Source organism: Oncorhynchus nerka, unplaced genomic scaffold, assembly GCF_034236695.1.
Source record: "Oncorhynchus nerka isolate Pitt River unplaced genomic scaffold, Oner_Uvic_2.0 unplaced_scaffold_1978, whole genome shotgun sequence".
NCBI lineage: Eukaryota > Metazoa > Chordata > Actinopteri > Salmoniformes > Salmonidae > Oncorhynchus > Oncorhynchus nerka.
In genome coordinates, this window is record NW_027039348.1 from 12,831 (window position 1) to 36,604 (window position 23,774).

General features: G+C 45.5%; 1 protein-coding gene across 1 annotated transcript; it reads left to right on the top strand.

The window, feature by feature from the left end:
* Positions 1 to 1,162: 1,162 nt before the first annotated feature.
* LOC135567505 (uncharacterized) lies at positions 1,163 to 22,871 on the top strand (the record flags this gene model as incomplete). Its single annotated transcript, XM_065014867.1, has 11 exons — positions 1,163 to 1,235; positions 8,015 to 8,068; positions 8,202 to 8,243; positions 9,690 to 9,758; positions 12,246 to 12,452; positions 13,023 to 13,151; positions 13,992 to 14,060; positions 15,089 to 15,142; positions 21,422 to 21,535; positions 22,574 to 22,620; positions 22,707 to 22,871. Coding segments are annotated over exons 1-11 (1,017 nt in total), but the record flags the coding sequence as incomplete, so codon positions are not given.
* Between the last annotated feature and the right edge of the window lie 903 nt (positions 22,872 to 23,774).

Consider the following 23,774-nt stretch of genomic DNA (forward strand, 5'->3'; position numbering starts at 1 on the left):
GAAGAATCTCAAATATATTCTAATTTTTTTAAACACTATTTTTGGTTACTACATGATTCCATATTGTGTTATTTCATAGTTTTGATGTCTTCACTATTATTCTACAATGTAGAAAATAGTTAAAAAAAAGAAAAACCCTGGAATGTGTAGGCGTGTCCAAATTTTTGACTGGTACTGTGTGTGGCCGGCTTGATGAGAGCCAGTCAATATTTAAAATCACCCAGAAAATATACCTCTCAGTTGATATCACATACATTATCAAGCATTTCACACACATTATCCAGATAGTGACTGTTAGCACTTGGTGGTCTATAGCAGATTCCCACCAGAATGGGCTTTAGGTGAGGCAGATGAACCTGTAGCCATTATTACTTCAACAGTATTTAACATTATCCAGATATGGACTGTTAACACTTGGTGATCTATAGCAGCTTCCCACCAGAATGGGCTTTAGGTGAGGCAGATGAACCTGTAGCCATATTACTTCAACAGTATTTAACATTATCCAGATACTGACTGTTAGCACTTGGTGGTCTGTAGCAGCTTCCCACCAGAATGGGCTTTAGGTGAGGCAGATGAACCTGTAGCCATTATTACATCAACAGTATTTAACATGGGATCCTCTCTAAGCTTTACAGGGATGTGGTTCTGAATATAAACAGCAACACCTCCACCTTTGGAATTCCTGTCTTTTCTAGTAAATGTTATGACCATGTATTGCTACCACTGTATCATCAAAGGTATTGTCTAAGTAGAGTTTCAGAATATGATGGGGTATTGTGATGTCATTATGGGGTATTGTGATGTCATTATGGGGTATTGTGTGTAGATGTAATCCATAGTCAGAATATGAATGCAATCTGTTACTAGCAAGTTATTAATATCATGAACCTTGTTTCTTAAAGCTACATATGTTAACGTGGGCTATTTTTGAGCACTTTTCTGTGATGCTTGCTTGTTTTCATTGCTTTACTGGGAAACTTATCAGAAGTAGACATTCTCATGTTATTTGTGTTAGTGTAGGGTGAGCTGCACACGGTGGACTTCCTCCTAGGGCAAACCCGCATCAGTGTTAACAGCATAAATCTGGTTCCTAGGAACGTGATTGCCTGCGTACAATAGATGTAGTATATGGTAATCCAATGTGATTTGGTCAACAGGTGCCAGGATGCAGGATATGGACATCATGGATCTGCACCCCTCCCTTACACCTGAGGTTGAAGACTTTCTGCCAGGTAACCCTGGACTAAACACGGATCTACAGAGATATAGTTAGATATAGTTACCCTGGACTAACACAGGATATAGTTACCCTGGACTAAACACAGAGATATAGTTACCCTGGACTAAACAATCTACAGAGATATAGTTACCCTGGACTAACACAGAGATATAGTTACCCTGGACTAAACCCTGGACACAGAGATATAGTTACCCTGGACTAACACAGAGATATAGTTACCCTGGACTAACACAGAGATATAGTTACCCTGGACTAAACACAGAGATATAGTTACCCTGGACTAACACAGAGATATAGTTACCCTGGACTAACACAGAGATATAGTTACCCTGGACTAAACACAGAGATATAGTTACCCTGGACTAAACACAGAGATATAGTTACCCTGGACTAACACAGAGATATAGTTACCCTGGACTAACACAGAGATATAGTTACCCTGGACTAAACACTGTTCTACAGATATATAGTTACCCTGGACTAACACATAGAGATATAGTTACCCTGGACTAAATACTGATCTACAGAGATATAGTTACCCTGGACTAAATACTGATCTACAGAGATATAGTTACCCTGGACTAACACAGAGATATAGTTACCCTGGACTAAACACGGATATACAGAGATATAGTTACCCTGGACTAACACAGAGATATAGTTACCCTGGACTAACACAGAGATATAGTTACCCTGGACTAACACAGAGATATAGTTACCCTGGACTAACACAGATATATAGTTACCCTGGACTAACACATAGACATAGTTACCCTGGACTAACACAGAGATATAGTTACCCTGGACTAACACAGAGATATAGTTACCCTGGACTAAACACTGATCTACAGAGATATAGTTACCCTGGACTAACACAGAGATATAGTTACCCTGGACTAAACACTGATCTACAGAGATATAGTTACCCTGGACTAACACAGAGATATAGTTACCCTGGACTAAACACATAGATATAGTTACCCTGGACTAACACAGAGATATAGTTACCCTGGACTAACACAGATATATAGTTACCCTGGACTAAACACAGAGATATAGTTACCCTGGACTAAAACAGAGATATAGTTACCCTGGACTAACACAGAGATATAGTTACCCTGGACTAAACACAGAGATATAGTTACCCTGGACTAACACAGAGATATAGTTACCCTGGACTAACACAGAGATATAGTTACCCTGGACTAAACACAGAGATATAGTTACCCTGGACTAACACAGAGATATAGTTACCCTGGACTAACACAGAGATATAGTTACCCTGGACTAAACACTGTTCTACATAGATATAGTTACCCTGGACTAGCCTGTTATCGCTGTTAGCTCTGTTAGCTCTGTTAGCCCTGTTAGCTTTGTTAGCCCTGTTAGCCCTGTTATCTCTGTTAGCCCTGTTAACTCTATTAGTTATGTTAACTCTGTTAGCCTTGTTAGCCCTGTTAGCTCTTTTAGCCTTGTTAGCTCTGTTAGCTCTGTTAGCCCTGTTAGCCTGGCCCCAGAGCAGGTTTGTACCTGGTTAAATGGTGAACCACTTTTGTGGTACCAGTTATCCTGAATTTAACTCAAGAGTTGACCAAAGTTACTTTGGTAGTTTATAGGACTCAGGTAACCGTGCAACAATTACCTTGGTAGTTATAGGGCTCAGGTAACCATGCAACAATTACCTTGGTAGTTTATAGGGGCGCCAGGGTAGCCTAGTGGTTAGAGCGTTGGACTAGTAACCGGAAGGTTGCAAGTTCAAATCCCCGAGCTGACAAGGTACAAATCTGTAACCATGCAACAATTACCTTGGTAGTTATAGGGCTACCAGGTAACCATGCAACAATTACCTTGGTAGTTATAGGGCTACCAGGTAACCGTGCAACAATTACCTTGGTAGTTACACATAACACTGTTCTACAAAGGACAATGTTCAGAAATGTTTAGTTCCGTATGGAGAACTCACACACACACACACACACAATGTTAAACCCTGCACCCAAACCACAGGAGGTTGGTGGCACTTTAATTTGGGAGGACGGGCTTGTGGTAATGGCTGGGGAGGACGAGGTGGAATGGTATCAAACACTTGGTTTCCATGGTTTCCGTGGTTTGATGCCATTCCATTCGCTCCGTTCCAGCCATTGTTATGAGCCGTCCTCCAATCAGCAGCAGTCCCCCCGAAACACTGTTCTATAAAGGGGAACTGTTCATTACAAAACGTTAAGTTCCACATATCTCACACACACACACACACACACACACACACACACACACACACACACACACACACACACACACACACACACACACACACACACACACACACACACACACACACACACACACACTGTTAACCCCTGCAGCCAAACCTTGTCCTATAAAGGGAAATGTTCTTCTATACAGGACATAGTGTTGATGAAGGGACATGATTAGAGGACGTTAAGTCCCTCAACTCTGCCCCGTAACACTCTATTCCTCCTGATAAATCCACCTTCCTGTCTCCCTGTCCCAATATTCCTCCTCCTCCTCTATTCCTCCTCTTCCTCTATTCCTCCTCCAGAAATCCACCTTCCTGTCTCCCTGTCCCAATATTCCTCCTCCTCCTCTATTCCTCCTCCTGATGAATCCACCTTCCTGTCTCCCTGTCCCAATATTCCTCCTCCTCCTCTATTCCTCCTGATAAATCCACCTTCCTGTCTCCCTGTTCCAATATTCTTCTTCCTCCTCTATTCCTCCTCTTCCTCTATTCCTCCTCCAGAAATCCACCTTCCTGTCTCCCTGTCCCAATATTCCTCTTCCTCCTCTATTCCTCCTCCAGTAATCCACCTTCCTGTCTCCCTGTCCCATCATTCCGCCTCCTCCTCTATTCCTCTTCCTGATAAATCCACCTTCCTGTCTCCCTGTCCCAATATTGCTCCTCCTCCCTTATTCCTCCTCCTGATAAATCCACCTTCCTGTCTCCCTGTCCCATCATTCCTCTTCCTCCTCTATTCCTCCTGATAAATCCACCTTCCTGTCACCCTGTCCCAATATACCTCCTCCTCCTCCTCTATTCCTCCTCCTGATAAATCCACCTTCCTTTCTTCCTGTCCCAATATTCTTCCTCCTCTATTCCTCCTCCTGATAAATCCACCTTCCTGTCTCCCTGTCCCAACATTCCTCTTCCTCCTCTATTCCTCCTCCTGATAAATCCACCTTCCTGTCTCCCTGTCCCAATATTCCTCCTCCTCTATTCCTCCTCCTGATAAATCCACCTTCCTGTCTCCCTGTCCCAATATTCCTCCTCCTCCTCCTCTATTCCTCCTCCTGATGAATCCACCTTCCTGTCTCCCTGTCCCAATATTCCTCCTCCTCCTCCTCTATTCCTCCTCCTGATGAATCCACCTTCCTGTCTCCCTGTCCCAATATTCCTCCTCCTCTATTCCTCCTCCAGTAATCCACCTTCCTGTCTCCCTGTCCCAATATTCCTCTTCCTCCTCTATTCCTCCTCCAGTAATCCACCTTCCTGTCTCCCTGTCCCAACATTCCTCCTCCTCCTCTATTCCTCCTCCTGATAAATCCACCTTCCTGTCTCCCTGTCCCAATATTCCTCTTCCTCCTCTATTCCTCCTCCTGATAAATCCACCTTCCTGCCTCCCTGTCCCAATATTCCTGTTCCTCCTCTATTCTTCCTCCTGATAAATCCACCTTCCTGTCTCCCTGTCCCAATATTCCTCTTCCTCCTCTATTCCTCCTCCTGATAAATCCACCTTCCTGTCACCCTGTCCCAATATTCCTCCTCCTTCTCTATTCCTCCTCCTGATAAATCCACCTTCCTGTCTCCCTGTCCCAATATTCCTCCTCCTTCTCTATTCCTCCTCCTGATAAATCCACCTTCCTGTCTCCCTGTCCCAATATTCCTCTTCCTCCTCTATTCCTCCTCCTGATAAATCCACCTTCCTGTCTCCCTGTCCCAATATTCCTCCTCTTCCTCCTCTATTCCTCCTCCTGATAAATCCACCTTCCTGTCTCCCTGTCCCAATATTCCTCCTCTTCCTCCTCTATTCCTCCTCCTGATAAATCCACCTTCCTGTCTCCCTGTCCCAATATTCCTCCTCTTCCTCCTCCTCTATTCCTCCTCCTGATAAATCCACCTTCCTGTCTCCCTGTCCCAATATTCCTCCTCTTCCTCCTCCTCTATTCCTCCTCCTGATAAATCCACCTTCCTGTCTCCCTGTCCCATCATTCCTCTTCCTCCTCCTCTATTCCTCCTCCTGATAAATCCACCTTCCTGTCTCCCTGTCCCATCATTCCTCTTCCTCCTCTATTCCTCCTGATAAATCCACCTTCCTGTCACCCTGTCCCAATATACCTCCTCCTCCTCCTCTATTCCTCCTCCTGATAAATCCACCTTCCTTTCTTCCTGTCCCAATATTCCTCCTCCTCTATTCCTCCTCCTGATAAATCCACCTTCCTGTCTCCCTGTCCCAACATTCCTCTTCCTCCTCTATTCCTCCTCCTGATAAATCCACCTTCCTGTCTCCCTGTCCCAATATTCCTCCTCCTCTATTCCTCCTCCTGATAAATCCACCTTCCTGTCTCCCTGTCCCAATATTCCTCCTCCTCCTCCTCCTCTATTCCTCCTCCTGATGAATCCACCTTCCTGTCTCCCTGTCCCAATATTCCTCCTCCTCCTCCTCTATTCATCCTCCTGATGAATCCACCTTCCTGTCTCCCTGTCCCAATATTCCTCCTCCTCTATTCCTCCTCCAGTAATCCACCTTCCTGTCTCCCTGTCCCAATATTCCTCTTCCTCCTCTATTCCTCCTCCAGTAATCCACCTTCCTGTCTCCCTGTCCCAACATTCCTCCTCCTCCTCTATTCCTCCTCCTGATAAATCCACCTTCCTGTCTCCCTGTCCCAATATTCCTCTTCCTCCTCTATTCCTCCTCCTGATAAATCCACCTTCCTGTCTCCCTGTCCCAATATTCCTGTTCCTCCTCTATTCTTCCTCCTGATAAATCCACCTTCCTGTCTCCCTGTCCCAATATTCCTCTTCCTCCTCTATTCCTCCTCCTGATAAATCCACCTTCCTGTCTCCCTGTCCCAATATTCCTCCTCCTTCTCTATTCCTCCTCCTGATAAATCCACCTTCCTGTCTCCCTGTCCCAATATTCCTCCTCCTTCTCTATTCCTCCTCCTGATAAATCCACCTTCCTGTCTCCCCGTCCCAATATTCCTCTTCCTCCTCTATTCCTCCTCCTGATAAATCCACCTTCCTGTCTCCCTGTCCCAATATTCCTCCTCTTCCTCCTCTATTCCTCCTCCTGATAAATCCACCTTCCTGTCTCCCTGTCCCAATATTCCTCCTCTTCCTCCTCTATTCCTCCTCCTGATAAATCCACCTTCCTGTCTCCCTGTCCCAATATTCCTCCTCTTCCTCCTCCTCTATTCCTCCTCCTGATAAATCCACCTTCCTGTCTCCCTGTCCCAATATTCCTCCTCTTCCTCCTCCTCTATTCCTCCTCCTGATAAATCCACCTTCCTGTCTCCCTGTCCCATCATTCCTCTTCTTCCTCCTCTATTCCTCCTCCAGATAAATCCACCTTCCTGTCTCCCTGTCCCATCATTCCTCTTCCTCCTCCTCTATTCCTCCTCCTGATAAATCCACCTTCCTGTCTCCCTGTCCCAATATTCCTCCTCTTCCTCCTCCTCTATTCCTCCTCCTGATAAATCCACCTTCCTGTCTCCCTGTCCCAATATTCCTCCTCTTCCTCCTCCTCTATTCCTCCTCCTGATAAATCCACCTTCCTGTCTCCCTGTCCCAATATTCCTCCTCTTCCTCCTCCTCTATTCCTCCTCCTGATAAATCCACCTTCCTGTCTCCCTGTCCCATCATTCCTCTTCTTCCTCCTCTATTCCTCCTCCAGATAAATCCACCTTCCTGTCTCCCTGTCCCATCATTCCTCTTCCTCCTCCTCTATTCCTCCTCCTGATAAATCCACCTTCCTGTCTCCCTGTCCCAATATTCCTCCTCTTCCTCCTCCTCTATTCCTCCTCCTGATAAATCCACCTTCCTGTCTCCCTGTCCCATCATTCCTCTTCCTCCTCCTCTATTCCTCCTCCTGATAAATCCACCTTCCTGTCTCCCTGTCCCAATATTCCTCCTCTTCCTCCTCTATTCCTCCTCCTGATAAATCCACCTTCCTGTCTTCCTGTCCCAATATTCCTTTTCTCCCGACTTCGTTTGTGTCTCCATCTCCTAATAGTCCTGCTCACCTTGGAAAGGTGTCTTTGCCCCAAGAACCTTTCACTCACGAGGGAACGGATATAGTTGTTGTTATAATATTCACTTCACTTCCTGTTTAGTCACAGCCAGGGAGGTGATTGGCTGTTTAGTCACAGCCGGGGAAGGTGATTGGCTGTTTAGTCACAGCCGGGGAAGGTGATTGGCTGTTTAGTCACAGCCGGGGAAGGTGATTGGCTGTTTAGTCACAGCCAGGGAGGTGATTGGCTGTTTAGTCACTGCCGGGGAAGGTGATTGGCTGTTTAGTCACAGCCAGGTAAAGTGATTGGCTGTTTAGTCACAGCCGGGGAAGGTGATTGGCTGTTTAGTCACAGCCGGGGAAGGTGATTGGCTGTTTAGTCAGAACCAGGGAAGGTGATTGGCTGTTTAGTCACAGCCAGGTAAAGTGATTGGCTGTTTAGTCAGAACCAGGGAAGGTGATTGGCTGTTTAGTCAGAACCAGGGAAGGTGATTGGCTGTTTGACTGTTTTGTTCCTGTTTCTCAGAATTAGACCTGGATGGCTTTCTGGAACACGAGGATTTTCCTTTTGACTTCAATGGTAAGTTATATATATATATATATATATATATATATACACACACACACACACACACACACACACACACACACACACACACACACACACACACACACACACAGATTGACTCAAAGCATTTTTCTCTCTGTTTCAGATGCTCTGTTTGACCTGGACTTTAATGTGGACATACAGACTGGTGAGGAGTTTAGAAACAGGTGCTTCTAGTCGTTGTGTTTCTATACCTGGTGAGGTCCCAGAGTCGCTCCACTTTAATGTGGACATACAGACTGGTGAGGAGTTTAGAAACAGGTGCTTCTAGTCGTTGTGTTTCTATACCTGGTGAGGTCCCAGAGTCGCTCCACTTTAATGTGGACATACAGACTAGTAAGGAGTTTAGAAACAGGTGCTTCTAGTCATTGTGTTTCTATGATGCCGTCTGTCTGTTCTAGTCGTTGTGTTTCTATGATGCCGTCTGTCTGTTCTAGTGGTTGTGTTTCTATGATGCCTTCTGTCTGTTCTAGTGGTTGTGTTTCTATACCCGGTGATGCCGTCTGTCTGTTCTAGCAGTTGTGTTTCTATGATGCCGTCTGTCTGTTCTAGCGGTTGTGTTTCTATGATGCCATCTGTCTGTTCTAGTGGTTGTGTTTCTATGATGCCGTCTGTCTGTTCTAGTGGTTGTGTTTCTATACCCAGTGATGCCGTCTGTCTGTTCTAATGGTTGTGTTTCTATACCTGGTGATGCCGTCTGTCTGTTCTAGTGGTTGTGTTTCTATGGTGCAGTCTGTCTCTTCTAGTGGTTGTGTTTCTATGATGCCGTCTGTCTGTTCTAGTGGTTGTGTTTCTATGATGCCGTCTGTCTGTTCTAGTGGTTGTGTTTCTATGATGCCGTCTGTCTGTTCTAGTGGTTGTGTTTCTATACCCGGTGATGCCGTCTGTCTGTTCTAATGGTTGTGTTTCTATGGTGCCGTCTGTCTGTTCTAGTGGTTGTGTTTCTATGATGCCGTCTGTCTGTTCTAGTGGTTGTGTTTCTATGGTGACACCGTCTGTCTGTTCTAGTGGTTGTGTTTCTATACCCGGGTGACACCGTCTGTCTGTTCTAGTGGTTGTGTTTCTATGGTGCCGTCTGTCTGTTCTAGTGGTTGTGTTTCTATATGATGCCGTCTGTCTGTTCTAGCGGTTGTGTTTCTATACCCGGTGACACCGTCTGTCTGTTCTAGTGGTTGTGTTTCTATACCCGGGTGACACCGTCTGTCTTTTCTAGTGGTTGTGTTTCTATACCCGGTGACACCGTCTGTCTGTTCTAGTGGTTGTGTTTCTATACCCGGTGACACCGTCTGTCTGTTCTAGCGGTTGTGTTTCTATACCCGGTGACACCGTCTGTCTGTTCTAGTGGTTGTGTTTCTATACCCGGTGACGCCGTCTGTCTGTTCTAGCGGTTGTGTTTCTATACCCGGTGACACCGTCTGTCTGTTCTAGCGGTTGTGTTTCTATACCCGGGTGACACCGTCTGTCTGTTCTAGCGGTTGTGTTTCTATACCCGGGTGACACCGTCTGTCTGTTCTAGCGGTTGTGTTTCTATACCCGGTGACGCCAGGTCCCCAGAGTCAAATCTCTCCCTTCCTCTGTCTGGTGTGGTGTGTAGGTGAGGTTGCCATACCGACAGCTGTGGCCGAGCCAGGCGACCAGAAACAGAACTGCGAGACACAGAGAGGTAAACGCGCCTCATTCAGATATAAAAGGCTCGGCGTATTAAAGACTTTAATAAACTTGTTGTTGCTGCTTGACTTATTATTATTTATTTTTTTAAACGCCTTCCTCACCATAAACACGCCCCATTCAAGAAAGTTAGAACCAGGAACAGATATAGCCCTTGGTTCTCTCCAGCTGCCCTTAACCAGCACAAAAAACATCCCATGGCGTTCTGCATTCGCATCGAACAGCCCCCGTGATATGCAAGTTTTCAGGGAAGTTAGAAACCAATATACACAGGCAGTTAGAAAAGCCAAGGCTAGCTTTTTCAAGCAGAAATTTGCTTCCTGCAACACTAACTCAAAAAGGTTCTGGGACACTGTAAAGTCCATGGAGAATAAGAGCACCTCCTCCCAGCTGCCCACTGCACTGAGGATAGGAAACACTGTAAAGTCCATGGAGAATAAGAGCACCTCCTCCCAGCTGCCCACTGCACTGAAGATAGGAAACACTGTAAAGTCCATGGAGAATAAGAGCACCTCCTCCCAGCTGCCCACTGCACTGAGGCTAGGAAACACTGTAAAGTCCATGGAGAATAAGAGCACCTCCTCCCAGCTGCCCACTGCACTGAAGATAGGAAACACTGTAAAGTCCATGGAGAATAAGAGCACCTCCTCCCAGCTGCCCACTGCACTGAGGATAGGAAACACTGTAAAGTCCATGGAGAATAAGAGCACCTCCTCCCAGCTGCCCACTGCACTGAAGATAGGAAACACTGTAAAGTCCATGGAGAATAAGAGCACCTCCTCCCAGCTGCCCACTGCACTGAAGATAGGAAACACTGTCACCACTGATAAATCCACTATAATTGAGAATTTCAATAAGCATTTTTCTACGGCTGGCCGTGCTTTCCACCTGGCTACCCCTACCCTGGGTAAACTCTGTGTTGTTGTATGTGACGAACTGCTTTGCTTTATCTTGGCCAGGTTGCAATTGTAAATGAGAACTTGTCCTCAACTAGCCTACCTGGTTAAATAAAGGTGTTCTCAACTAGCCTACCTGGTTAAATAAAGGTGTTCTCAACTAGCCTACCTGGTTAAATAAAGGTGTTCTCAACTAGCCTACCTGGTTAAATAAAGGTGTTCTCAACTAGCCTACCTGGTTAAATAAAGGTGTTCTCAACTAGCCTACCTGGTTAAATAAAGGTGTTCTCAACTAGCCTACCTGGTTAAATAAAGGTGTCCTCAACTAGCCTACCTGGTTAAATAAAGGTGTTCTCAACTAGCCTACCTGGTTAAATAAAGGTGTTCTCAACTAGCCTACCTGGTTAAATAAAGGTGTTCTCAACTAGCCTACCTGGTTAAATAAAGGTGTTCTCAACTAGCCTACCTGGTTAAATAAAGGTGTTCTCAACTAGCCTACCTGGTTAAATAAAGGTGTTCTCAACTAGCCTACCTGGTTAAATAAAGGTGTTCTCAACTAGCCTACCTGGTTAAATAAAGGTGTTCTCAACTAGCCTACCTGGTTAAATAAAGGTGGTCTCAACTAGCCTACCTGGTTAAATAAAGGTGTTCTCAACTAGCCTACCTGGTTAAATAAAGGTGTTCTCAACTAGCCTACCTGGTTAAATAAAGGTGGTCTCAACTAGCCTACCTGGTTAAATAAAGGTGTTCTCAACTAGCCTACCTGGTTAAATAAAGGTGTTCTCAACTAGCCTACCTGATTAAATAAAGGTGTTCTCAACTAGCCTACCTGGTTAAATAAAGGTGTTCTCAACTAGCCTACCTGGTTAAATAAAGGTGTTCTCAACTAGCCTACCTGGTTAAATAAAGGTGTTCTCAACTAGCCTACCTGGTTAAATAAAGGTGGTCTCAACTAGCCTACCTGGTTAAATAAAGGTATTCTCAACTAGCCTACCTGGTTAAATAAAGGTGTTCTCAACTAGCCTACCTGGTTAAATAAAGGTCTTCTCAACTAGCCTACCTGATTAAATAAAGGTGTTCTCAACTAGCCTACCTGGTTAAATAAAGGTGTTCTCAACTAGCCTACCTGGTTAAATAAAGGTGTTCTCCACTAGCCTACCTGGTTAAATAAAGGTGGTCTCAACTAGCCTACCTGGTTAAATAAAGGTGTTCTCAACTAGCCTACCTGGTTAAATAAAGGTGTTCTCAACTAGCCTACCTGGTTAAATAAAGGTGTTCTCAACTAGCCTACCTGGTTAAATAAAGGTGTTCTCAACTAGCCTACCTGGTTAAATAAAGGTGTTCTCAACTAGCCTACCTGGTTAAATAAAGGTGTTCTCAACTAGCCTACCTGGTTAAATAAAGGTGTTCTTGTTTCTGCTTGGCCGTGGCAGAAGCCTGCACTCACAATGAGCTGTTGTTTCTGCTTGGCCGTGGCAGAAGCCTGCACTCACAACGGCCCTCTCATATAGAGGTATGACATCAGCAACAGTTGATTGATTGGTTGATTGAAACAACAGTGTCCTCTGTGATGTTGTCCCTGACAGCGCTTGGTGACGGACAGAGGAAGAGGAGATCGACAGAGGCTGGTGATGGACAGAGGAAGAGGAGAGCGACAGAGCTTGGTAACGGACAGAGGAAGAGGAGAGCGACAGAGCCTGGTGACGGACAGAGGAAGAAAGCGAAGAGGAGAGCGACAGAGCCTGTGGACGGACAGAGGAAGAGAGAGACCCAGACAGACTCTCCCATCAGAGGTAAGAACCAACTCTGTTTCTACCTTCTCCCTTATCCCTGAAGTGTACACTCCATCACTCTCTCTTATCCCTGAAGTGTACACTCCATCACTCTCTCTTATCCCTGAAGTGTACACTCCATCACTCTCTCTTATCCCTGAAGTGTACACTCCATCACTCTCTCTTATCCCTGAAGTGTACACTCCATCACTCTCTCTTATCCCTGAAGTGTACACTCCATCACTCTCTCTTATCCCTGAAGTGTACACTCCTTCACTCTCTCTTATCCCTGAAGTGTACACTCCATCACTCTCTCTTATCCCTGAAGTGTACACTCCATCACTCTCTCTTATCCCTGAAGTGTACACTCCTTCACTCTCGACGCCCCGGACTTATCTTATCACTCTAGGTATTGACTGTCTTTACTTCAGTTCCTCTACAGTGAGGTCGTGTGGCTGTAATAAAGGAACATGGGGTTCAGAAGTGATGAATCCTAACCTTTAGTTTAGGTATTGATGTTCTTGGCTTTTTTTTTTAAATGGACCTGAATAAATCAAACTGAATATATTTTTTTGTGTTGTGTCTCTATAGGTTGTGCTGGTTCTCCTCCCCTCTCGGCCGTGACTCTCTCTTCTCCTCCTCCCAGACTTGTCCAGATCGCTCCTTCTCTCTTTTACATTCCTGGGTTTGGGACTGCTACTTTCATCTCTTCGTGTAGCAGTAAGTATGATGATGATGATGATGATGATGATATTATGGGCTGGTTTCCCCACGATGAAGAGTTAATGCTGGACTCATAAAGCACTTTCAATGGAGATGTTTCAGATAGTCCATCTGTGGGAGAGAGGGGGGGGGGAGAGGGAGGGAGGGAGGGAGGGAGGGAGAGAGAGAGACAGGGGGGGAGGGAGGGAGGGAGGGAGGGAGGGAGGGAGGGAGAGAGAGAGGAGAGAGAGAGAGAGAGAGAGGAGAGGGAGGGAGGGAGGGAGGGAGGGAGGGAGAGGGAGGGAGGGAGAGAGGGAGGGAGAGGGAGGGGGAGGGAGGGAGGGAGAGAGGGAGGGCGAGAGAGAGGAGGGAGGGGGAGAGAGAGAGAGAGTAACCTGTGCTCTGTGTGTGAGAGAGAGACCTGTGCTCTGTGTGTGAGAGAGTAACCTGTGCTCTGTGTGTGAGAGAGAGACCTGTGCTCTGTGTGTGAGAGAGAGACCTGTGCTCTGTGTGTGAGAGAGAGACTTGTGCTCTGTGTGTGAGAGAGAGACTTGTGCTCTGTGTGTGAGAGAGAGACCTGTGCTCTGTGTGTGAGAGAGAGACCTGTGCTCTGTGTGTGAGAGAGAGACCTGTGCTCTGTGTGTGAGAGAGAGACCTGTGCTCTGTGTGTGAGAGAGAGACCTGTGCTCTGTGTGTGAGAGAGAGACCTGTGCTCTGTGTGTGAGAGAGAGACCTGTGCTCTGTATGTGAGAGAGAGACTTGTGCTCTGTGTGTGAGAGAGAGACCTGTGCTCTGTGTGTGAGAGAGAGACCTGTGCTCTGTGTGTGAGAGAGTAACCTGTGCTCTGTGTCTCTACAGATGGCTCAGAGCTGCAGCTCGTTCAAGCCCCTGTTTTCGGCTTCTCAAGACCTCCCACCTACATACTGAGTGAGTGTGTGTGTGTCCGTGAGTCAAATCAAAGATCATTGGTAGCGTACAAAGTTTAGCAAAATGCTTCTGTTTCTAGCTCCAACAGTGGAGGAACATGTGTGTCCGTGACTCTGTGTGTCCGTGAGTCTGTGTGTCCGTGAGTCTGTGTGTCCGTGAGTCTGTGTGTCCGTGACTCTGTGTGTCAGTGAGTCTGTGTGTCCGTGAGTCTGTGTGTCCGTGAGTCTGTGTGTCCGTGAGTCTGTGTGTCCGTGAGTCTGTGTGTCCGTGACTCTGTGTGTCCGTGACTCTGTGTGTCCGTGAGTCTGTGTGTCCGTGAGTCTGTGTGTCCGTGACTCTGTGTGTCCGTGACTCTGTGTGTCCGTGACTCTGTGTGTCTGTGACTCTGTGTGTCTGTGAGTCTGTGTGTCCGTGACTCTGTGTGTCCGTGACTCTGTGTGCCTGCGTGTGTGTCCGTGACTCTGTGTGTCCGTGACTCTGTGTGTCCGTGAGTCTGTGTGTCCGTGACTCTGTGTGTCTGTGACTCTGTGTGTCCGTGAGTCTGTGTGTCTTTGACTCTGTGACTCTGTGTGTCCGTGACTCTGTGTGTCCGTGAGTCTGTGTGCCTGCGTGAGTCTGTGTGTCCGTGAGTCTGTGTGTCTGTGACTCTGTGACTCTGTGTGTCCGTGACTCTGTGTGTCCGTGAGTCTGTGTGCCTGCGTGAGTCTGTGTGTCCGTGAGTCTGTGTGTCTGTGACTCTGTGACTCTGTGTGTCCGTGACAAGGTGTGTCCGTGACTCTGTGTGCCTGTGTGACTCTGTGTGTCCGTGACTCTGTGTGTCCGTGACTCTGTGTGCCTGCGTGAGTCTGTGTGTCCGTGAGTCTGTGTGTCTGTGACTCTGTGACTCTGTGTGTCCGTGACTCTGTGTGTCCGTGACTCTGTGTGCCTGTGTGACTCTGTGTGTCCGTGACTCTGTGTGTCCGTGACTCTGTGTGCCTGCGTGACTCTGTGTGTCTGCATGTGTTACCTGACGTACTGTGTCCTTGCAGTGTCTTCTCCCTCGCTGTCTCCTAGAACCCTCGACGTCCTACCTCTCTCTCCAGGTGAGTAGTGACCAACATCAACACCTCAATTTGACCCAACTTTATACTGTGTTGTGACTGATATGGTGACTCCCATATGGCACCCTATTCCCTATCTAGTGCACTACTTTAGACCAGAGCCCTATTCCCTATATAGTGTACTACTTTAGACCAGAGCCCTATTCCCAATATAGTTCACTACTTTAGACCAGAGCCCTATTCCCTATCTAGTGCACTACTTTAGACCAGAGCCCTATTCCCTATATATAGTGCACTACTTTAGACCAGAGCCCTATTCCCAATATAGTTCACTACTTTAGACCAGAGCCCTATTCCCTATCTAGTGCACTACTTTAGACCAGAGCCCTATTCCCTATATATAGTGCACTACTTTAGACCAGAGCCCTATTCCCTATCTAGTGCACTACTTTAGACCAGAGCCCTATTCCCTATATATAGTGCACTACTTTAGACCAGGGCCCTATTCCCTATATAGTGTACTACTATAGACCAGAGCCCTATTCCCTATATAGTGCACTACTATAGACCAGAGCCCTATTCCCTATATAGTGCACTACTATAGACCAGAGCCCTATTCCCTATATAGTGCACTACTTTAGACCAGAGCCCTATTCCCTATATAGTGTACTACTTTAGACCAGAGCCCTATTCCCTATATAGTGCACTACTTTAGACCAGAGCCCTATTCCCTATATAGTGTACTACTTTAGACCAGAGCCCTATTCCCTATATAGTGGTACTACTATAGACCAGAGCCCTATTCCCTATATAGTGCACTACTTTAGACCCTATTCCTATATAGTGCACTACTTTAGACCCTATTCCCTATATAGAACACTACTATAGACCAGAGCCCTATTCCCTATATAGAACACTACTATAGATCAGAGCCCTATTCCCTATCTAGTGCACTACTTTAGACCAGAGCCCTATTCCCTATATAGAACACTACTATAGACCAGAGCCCTATTCCCTATCTAGTGCACTACTTTAGACCAGAGCCCTATTCCCTATCTAGTGCACTACTTTAGACCAGAGCCCTATTCCCTATCTAGTGCACTACTTTAGACCAGAGCCCTATTCCCTATATAGTGGTACTACTTTAGACCAGAGCCCTATTCCCTATATAGTGGTACTACTTTAGACCAGAGCCCAATTGGGGAATAGGTGTAATGGGTCCTGTGTGTAGCTGGTGTAGAGAGTCAGGCGCAGGACAGCAGATATGAGTAATCAACGTACTTTTACTCAAATTAACAAATGTACAAAGTAACAAAACAAGCACACAATGACGGACCGAAAATACAACAATCACTCACAATACCTGGGGAACAGAGGGTTAATATAGTAATCACTCACAATACCTGGGGAACAGAGGGTTAATATAGTAATCACTCACAATACCTGGGGAACAGAGGGTTAATATAGTAATCACTCACAATACCTGGAGAACAGAGGGTTAATATAGTAAACAATCACTCACAATACCTGGGGAACAGAGGGTTAATATAGTAAACAATCACTCACAATACCTGGGGAACAGAGGGTTAATATAGTAAACAATCACTCACAATACCTGGGGAACAGAGGGTTAATATAGTAAACAATCACTCACAATACCTGGGGAACAGAGGGTTAATATAGTAAACAATCACTCACAATACCTGGGGAACAGAGGGTTAATATAGTAATCACTCACAATACCTGGGGAACAGAGGGTTAATATAGTAAACAATCACTCACAATACCTGGGGAACAGAGGGTTAATATAGTAAACAATCACTCACAATACCTGGGGAACAGAGGGTTAATATAGTAAACAATCACTCACAATACCTGGGGAACAGAGGGTTAATATAGTAATCACTCACAATACCTGGGGAACAGAGGGTTAATATAGTAAACAATCACTCACAATACCTGGGGAACAGAGGGTTAATATAGTAATCACTCACAATACCTGGGGAACAGAGGGTTAATATAGTAAACAATCACTCACAATACCTGTGGAACAGAGGGATAATATAGTAATCACTCACAATACCTGGGGAACAGAGGGTTAATATAGTAATCACTCACAATACCTGGGGAACAGAGGGTTAATATAGTAATCACTCACAATACCTGGGGAACAGAGGGTTAATATAGTAATCACTCACAATACCTGGGGAACAGAGGGTTAATATAGTAAACAATCACTCACAATACCTGGGGAACAGAGGGATAATATAGTAATCACTCACAATACCTGGGGAACAGAGGGTTATAATATAGTAAACAATCACTCACAATACCTGGGGAACAGAGGGTTAATATAGTAATCACTCACAATACCTGGGGAACAGAGGGTTAATATAGTAAACAATCACTCACAATACCTGTGGAACAGAGGGATAATATAGTAATCACTCACAATACTTGGGGAACAGAGGGTTAATATAGTAATCACTCACAATACCTGGGGAACAGAGGGTTAATATAGTAAACAATCACTCACAATACCTGGGGAACAGAGGGTTAATATAGTAATCACTCACAATACCTGGGGAACAGAGGGTTAATATAGTAAACAATCACTCACAATACCTGGGGAACAGAGGGTTAATATAGTAATCACTCACAATACCTGGGGAACAGAGGGTTAATATAGTAAACAATCACTCACAATACCTGGGGAACAGAGGGTTAATATAGTAAACAATCACTCACAATACCTGGGGAACAGAGGGTTAATATAGTAAACAATCACTCACAATACCTGGGGAACAGAGGGTTAATATAGTAAACAATCACTCACAATACCTGGGGAACAGAGGGTTAATATAGTAAACAATCACTCACAATACCTGGGGAACAGAGGGTTAATATAGTAAACAATCACTCACAATACCTGTGGAACAGAGGGTTAATATAGTAAACAATCACTCACAATACCTGGGGAACAGAGGGTTAATATAGTAAACAATCACTCACAATACCTGGGGAACAGAGGGTTAATATAGTAAACAATCACTCACAATACCTGGGGAACAGAGGGTTAATATAGTAAACAATCACTCACAATACCTGGGGAACAGAGGGTTAATATAGTAAACAATCACTCACAATACCTGGGGAACAGAGGGTTAATATAGTAATCACTCACAATACCTGGGGAACAGAGGGTTAATATAGTAAACAATCACTCACAATACCTGTGGAACAGAGGGTTAATATAGTAAACAATCACTCACAATACCTGGGGAACAGAGGGTTAATATAGTAAACAGGTAATTGGTTGAGTGAAGCCAGGTGTGGTAAGACTAAGACAAAACAAATGGAAAATGAAAAGTGGATCGGCGGTGGCTAGAAGGCCGGTGACGTAGACCCTATATATAGGCCGACCCCCCGACTAGGGTTCTATAGGGCTCTGGTCTAGAGTAGTGCACTATATATAGGGTATAGGGTTTCTATAGGGCCCTGGTCTAGAGTAGTGCACTATATATAGGGAATAGGGTTCTATAGGGCTCTGGTCAAGAGTAGTGCACTATATATAGGGAATAGTGTTCTATAGGGCCCTGGTCTAGAGTAGTGCACTATATATAGGGAATAGGGTTCTATAGGGCCCTGGTCTAGAGTAGTGCACTATATATAGGGAATAGGGTTCTATAGGGCTCTGGTCTAGAGTAGTGCACTATATATAGGGAATAGGGTTCTATAGGGCCCTGGTCAAGAGTAGTGCACTATATATAGAGAATAGTGTTCTATAGGGCCCTGGTCTAGAGTAGTGCACTATATATAGGGAATAGGGTTCTATAGGGCCCTGGTCTAGAGTAGTGCACTATATATAGGGAATAGTGTTCTATAGGGCCCTGGTCTAGAGTAGTGCACTATATATAGGGTATAGGGTTCTATAGGGCCCTGGTCTAGAGTAGTGCACTATATATAGGGAATAGGGTTCTATAGGGCCCTGGTCTAGAGTAGTGCACTATATATAGGGAATAGGGTTCTATAGGGCTCTGGTCTAAAGTAGTGCACTATATATAGGGAATAGGGTTCTATAGGGCTCTGGTCTAGAGTAGTGCACTATATATAGGGAATAGGGTTCTATAGGGCTCTGGTCTAAAGTAGTGCACTATATATATATAGGGAATAGGGTTCTATAGGGCTCTGGTCTAGAGTAGTGCACTATATATAGGGAATAGGGTTCTATAGGGCTCTGGTCTAGAGTAGTGCACTATATATATAGAGAGAATATGGTTCTATAGGGCTCTGGTCAAGAGTAGTGCACTATATATAGAGAGAGAATAGGGTTCTATAGGGCTCTGGTCTAGAGTAGTGCACTATATATATAGAGAGAATATGGTTCTATAGGGCTCTGGTCTAGAGTAGTGCACTATATATAGGGAATAGGGTTCTATAGGGCCCTGGTCTAGAGTAGTGCACTATATATAGGGTATAGGGTTTCTATAGGGCTCTGTTCTAGAGTAGTGCACTATATATAGGGAATAGGGTTTCTATAGGGCTCTGGTCTAGAGTAGTGCACTATATATATAGAGAGAATAGGGTTCTATAGGGCTCTGGTCTAGAGTAGTGCACTATATATAGGGAATAGGGTTCTATAGGGCTCTGGTCTAGAGTAGTGCACTATATATATAGAGAGAATAGGGTTCTATAGGGCTCTGGTCTAGAGTAGTGCACTATATATAGGGAATAGGGTTCTATAGGGCTCTGGTCAAGAGTAGTGCACTATATATATATAGAGAGAATAGGGTTCTATAGGGCTCTGGTCAAGAGTAGTGCACTATATATAGGGAATATGGTTCTATAGGGCTCTGGTCTAGAGTAGTGCACTATATATAGGGAATAGGGTTCTATAGGGCTCTGGTCTAGAGTAGTGCACTATATATAGGGTATAGGGTTATATAGGGCCCTGGTCTAGAGTAGTGCACTATATATATATAGGGTATATGGTTCTATAGGGCTCTGGTCTAGAGTAGTGCACTATATATAGGGAATAGGGTTCTATAGGGCTCTGGTCAAGAGTAGTGCACTATATATATAGAGAGAATAGGGTTCTATAGGGCTCTGGTCTAGAGTAGTGCACTATATATATGGAATAGGGTTCTATAGGGCTCTGGTCTAAAGTAGTGCACTATATATAGGGAATAGGGTTCTATAGGGCCCTGGTCTAGAGTAGTGCACTATATATAGGGAATAGGGTTCTATAGGGCTCTGGTCTAAAGTAGTGCACTATATATAGGGAATAGGGTTCTATAGGGCCCTGGTCTAGAGTAGTGCACTATATATAGGGAATAGGGTTCTATAGGGCCCTGGTCTAGAGTAGTGCACTATATATAGGGTATAGGGTTTCTATAGGGCTCTGGTCTAGAGTAGTGCACTATATATAGGGAATAGGGTTCTATAGGGCCCTGGTCTAAAGTAGTGCACTATATATATATAGAGAATAGGGTTCTATAGGGCTCTGGTCTAGAGTAGTGCACTATATATATATAGGGAATAGGGTTCTATAGGGCCCTGGTCTAAAGTAGTGCACTATATATAGGGAATAGGGTTCTACTCAGAGTCATTGATGAGACAGGGGGATTTACTTCCTGCATGACTGAGAGCAGCTTCCTTCAGAGGGGGAATACCATCCATTCATCCATCCATTCATCCATCCATTCATTCATCCATCCATTCATTCATTCATTCATTCATTCATCCATTCATTCATTCATCCATTCATCCATCCATTCATTCATTCATTCATTCATCCATTCATCCATCCATTCATTCATTCATTCATTCATTCATCCATTCATCCATTCATCCATTCATCCATTTTTTCATCCATTCATTCATTCATTCATTCATTCATTCATTCATTCATCCATTCATCCATTCATCCATTCATTCATCCATTCATTCATTCATTCATTCATTCATCCATTCATCCATTCATTCATCCATTCATCCATTCATTCATTCATTCATTCATTCATTCATTCATCCATTCATCCATTCATTCATTCATTCATTCATTCATCCATTCATCCATTCATTCATCCATTCATTCATTCATTCATTCATCCATCCAGTCATCACTGACCTCACTGATACTGAGTCAACATGAGTCAGTTTGAATACTGGGTGCGGTTGTTACTCATGTTGTGTGTGTGTGTGTGTGTGTGTGTGTGTGTGTGTGTGTGTGTGTGTCTGTGTGTGTGTGTGTGTGTGTGTGTGTGTGTGTGTGTGTGTGTGTGTGTGTGTCTGTGTCTGTGTCTGTGTGTGTGTGTGTAGTTGACGGCGCGTTAGCTCCAGACTCTATGTGTTCGTATCCTCCTGGGTCTCTGTCTGACTGTGCCAGCCAAGCCCTGTCTCCCCCCTCTGCCTCCCCCCTCTCCCCCAGGACAGGTGAGTTAGAGTGTCCTCTCCCTGTCCCTCTGTCCTCTCCCTGTCTCTCTGTCCTCTCCCTGTCCCTCTGTCCTCTCTCTGTCTCTCTGTCCTCTCCCTGTCTCTCTGTCCTCTCCCTGTCTCTCTGTCCTCTCCCTGTCTCTCTGTCCTCTCCCTGTCTCTCTGTCCTCTCCCTGTCTCTCTGTCTCTCTGTCTCTCTGTCCTCTCCCTGTCCCTCTGTCCTCTCCCTGTCTCTCTGTCCTCTCCCTGTCTCTCTGTCCTCTCCCTGTCTCTCTGTCCTCTCCCTGTCAATCTGTCCTCTCCCTGTCTCTCTGTCTCTCTGTCCTCTCCCTGTCCCACTGTCTCCCTGTCTCTCTGTCCTCTCCCTGTCTCTCTCCCTGTCTCTCTGTCCTCTCCCTGTCTCTCTGTCCTCTCCCTGTCTCTCTGTCCTCTCCCTGTCCCTCGGTCCTCTCCCTGTCTCTCGGTCCTCTCCCTGTCTCTCTGTCCTCTCCCTGTCTCTCTGTCCTCTCCCTGTCTCTCTGTCCTCTCCCTGTCCCTCTGTCCTCTCCCTGTCCCTCTGTCCTCTCCCTGCCTCTCTGTCCTCTCCCTGTCTCCCTGTCTCTCTGTCCTCTCCCTGTCTCTCTGTCCTCTCCCTGTCTCCCTGTCCCTCTGTCCTCTCCCTGTCTCTCTGTCCTCTCCCTGTCTCTATGTCCTCTCCCTGTCTCTCTGTCCTCTCCCTGTCTCTCTGTCCTCTCCCTGTCTCTCTGTCCTCTCCCTGTCTCTCTGTCCTCTCTCTGTCCTCTCCTTGTCTCTCTGTCCTCTCCCTGTCTCTCTGTCCTCTCCCTGTCCCTCTGTCCTCTCCCTGTCCCTTTGTCCTCTCCCTGTCTCTCTGTCCTCTCCCTGTCTCTCTGTCCTCTCCCTGTCTCTCTGTCCTCTCCCTGTCTCTCTGTCCTCTCTTCCTCCTGACCCTGTACCCTATATATGCAAAAAAACATCTTAAACAAAGCCAATCACATGAGAATGTTACTGTGTGTGTGTGTGTGTGTGTGTGTGTTACAGAGGAGTACATTCACCAAGCCAAGGCTCACCTGAGGGGAATGTGCCAGGTAAGACCAAGGGGGACCGTTGAGTTGGGACTTTTTTCAAAAGACAACTCTACCTGTCTCTCCAACCAATGACGTTGTCTCAACAGGAGATGGAGGCGGGCCTTAGCCTGGCGTCCCACTATGTTGACGTGCGATTGGTCCAGAGGCAGATCCTGATTGGCTCAGGGAAGAACACCAGCAAGTGCCTGGAGAAAGATTTGGTCGTTATCGGAGACGCGGAGAGGAGGCGGGGCTCGTTGGCCAGGAGTCAGGTCAGACCCTGTGACATCATCGTTACGTCCTCACCTACAGAGACACTATTAGTATTTAGTCTACAGGCTGTCGTTACGTCATCACCTACAGAGACACTATTAGTATTTAGTCTACAGGCTGTCGTTACGTCATCACCTACAGAGACACTATTAGTATTTAGTCTACAGGCTGTCGTTACGTCATCACCTACAGAGACACTATTAGTATTTAGTCTACAGGCTGTCGTTACGTCATCACCTACAGAGAGACACTATTAGTATTTAGTCTACAGGCTGTCATTACGTCATCACCTACAGAGACACTATTAGTATTTAGTCTACAGGCTGTCGTTACGTCATCACCTACAGAGACACTATTAGTATTTAGTCTACAGGCTGTCGTTACGTCATCACCTACAGAGACACTATTAGTATTTAGTCTGAAGGCTGTCGTTACGTCATCACCTACAGAGACACTATTAGTATTTAGTCTACAGGCTGTCGTTACGTCATCACCTACAGAGAGACACTATTAGTATTTAGTCTACAGGCTGTCATTACGTCATCACCTACAGAGACACTATTAGTATTTAGTCTACAGGCTGTCGTTACGTCATCACCTACAGAGACACTATTAGTATTTAGTCTACAGGCTGTCGTTACGTCATCACCTACAGAGACACTATTAGTATTTAGTCTACAGGCTGTCGTTACGTCATCACCTACAGAGACACTATTAGTATTTAGTCTGAAGGCTGTCGTTACGTCATCACCTACAGAGACATTATTAGTATTTAGTCTACAGGCTGTCGTTACGTCATCACCTACAGAGACACTATTAGTATTTAGTCTACAGGCTGTCGTTACGTCATCACCTACAGAGACACTATTAGTATTTAGTCTACAGGCTGTCGTTACGTCATC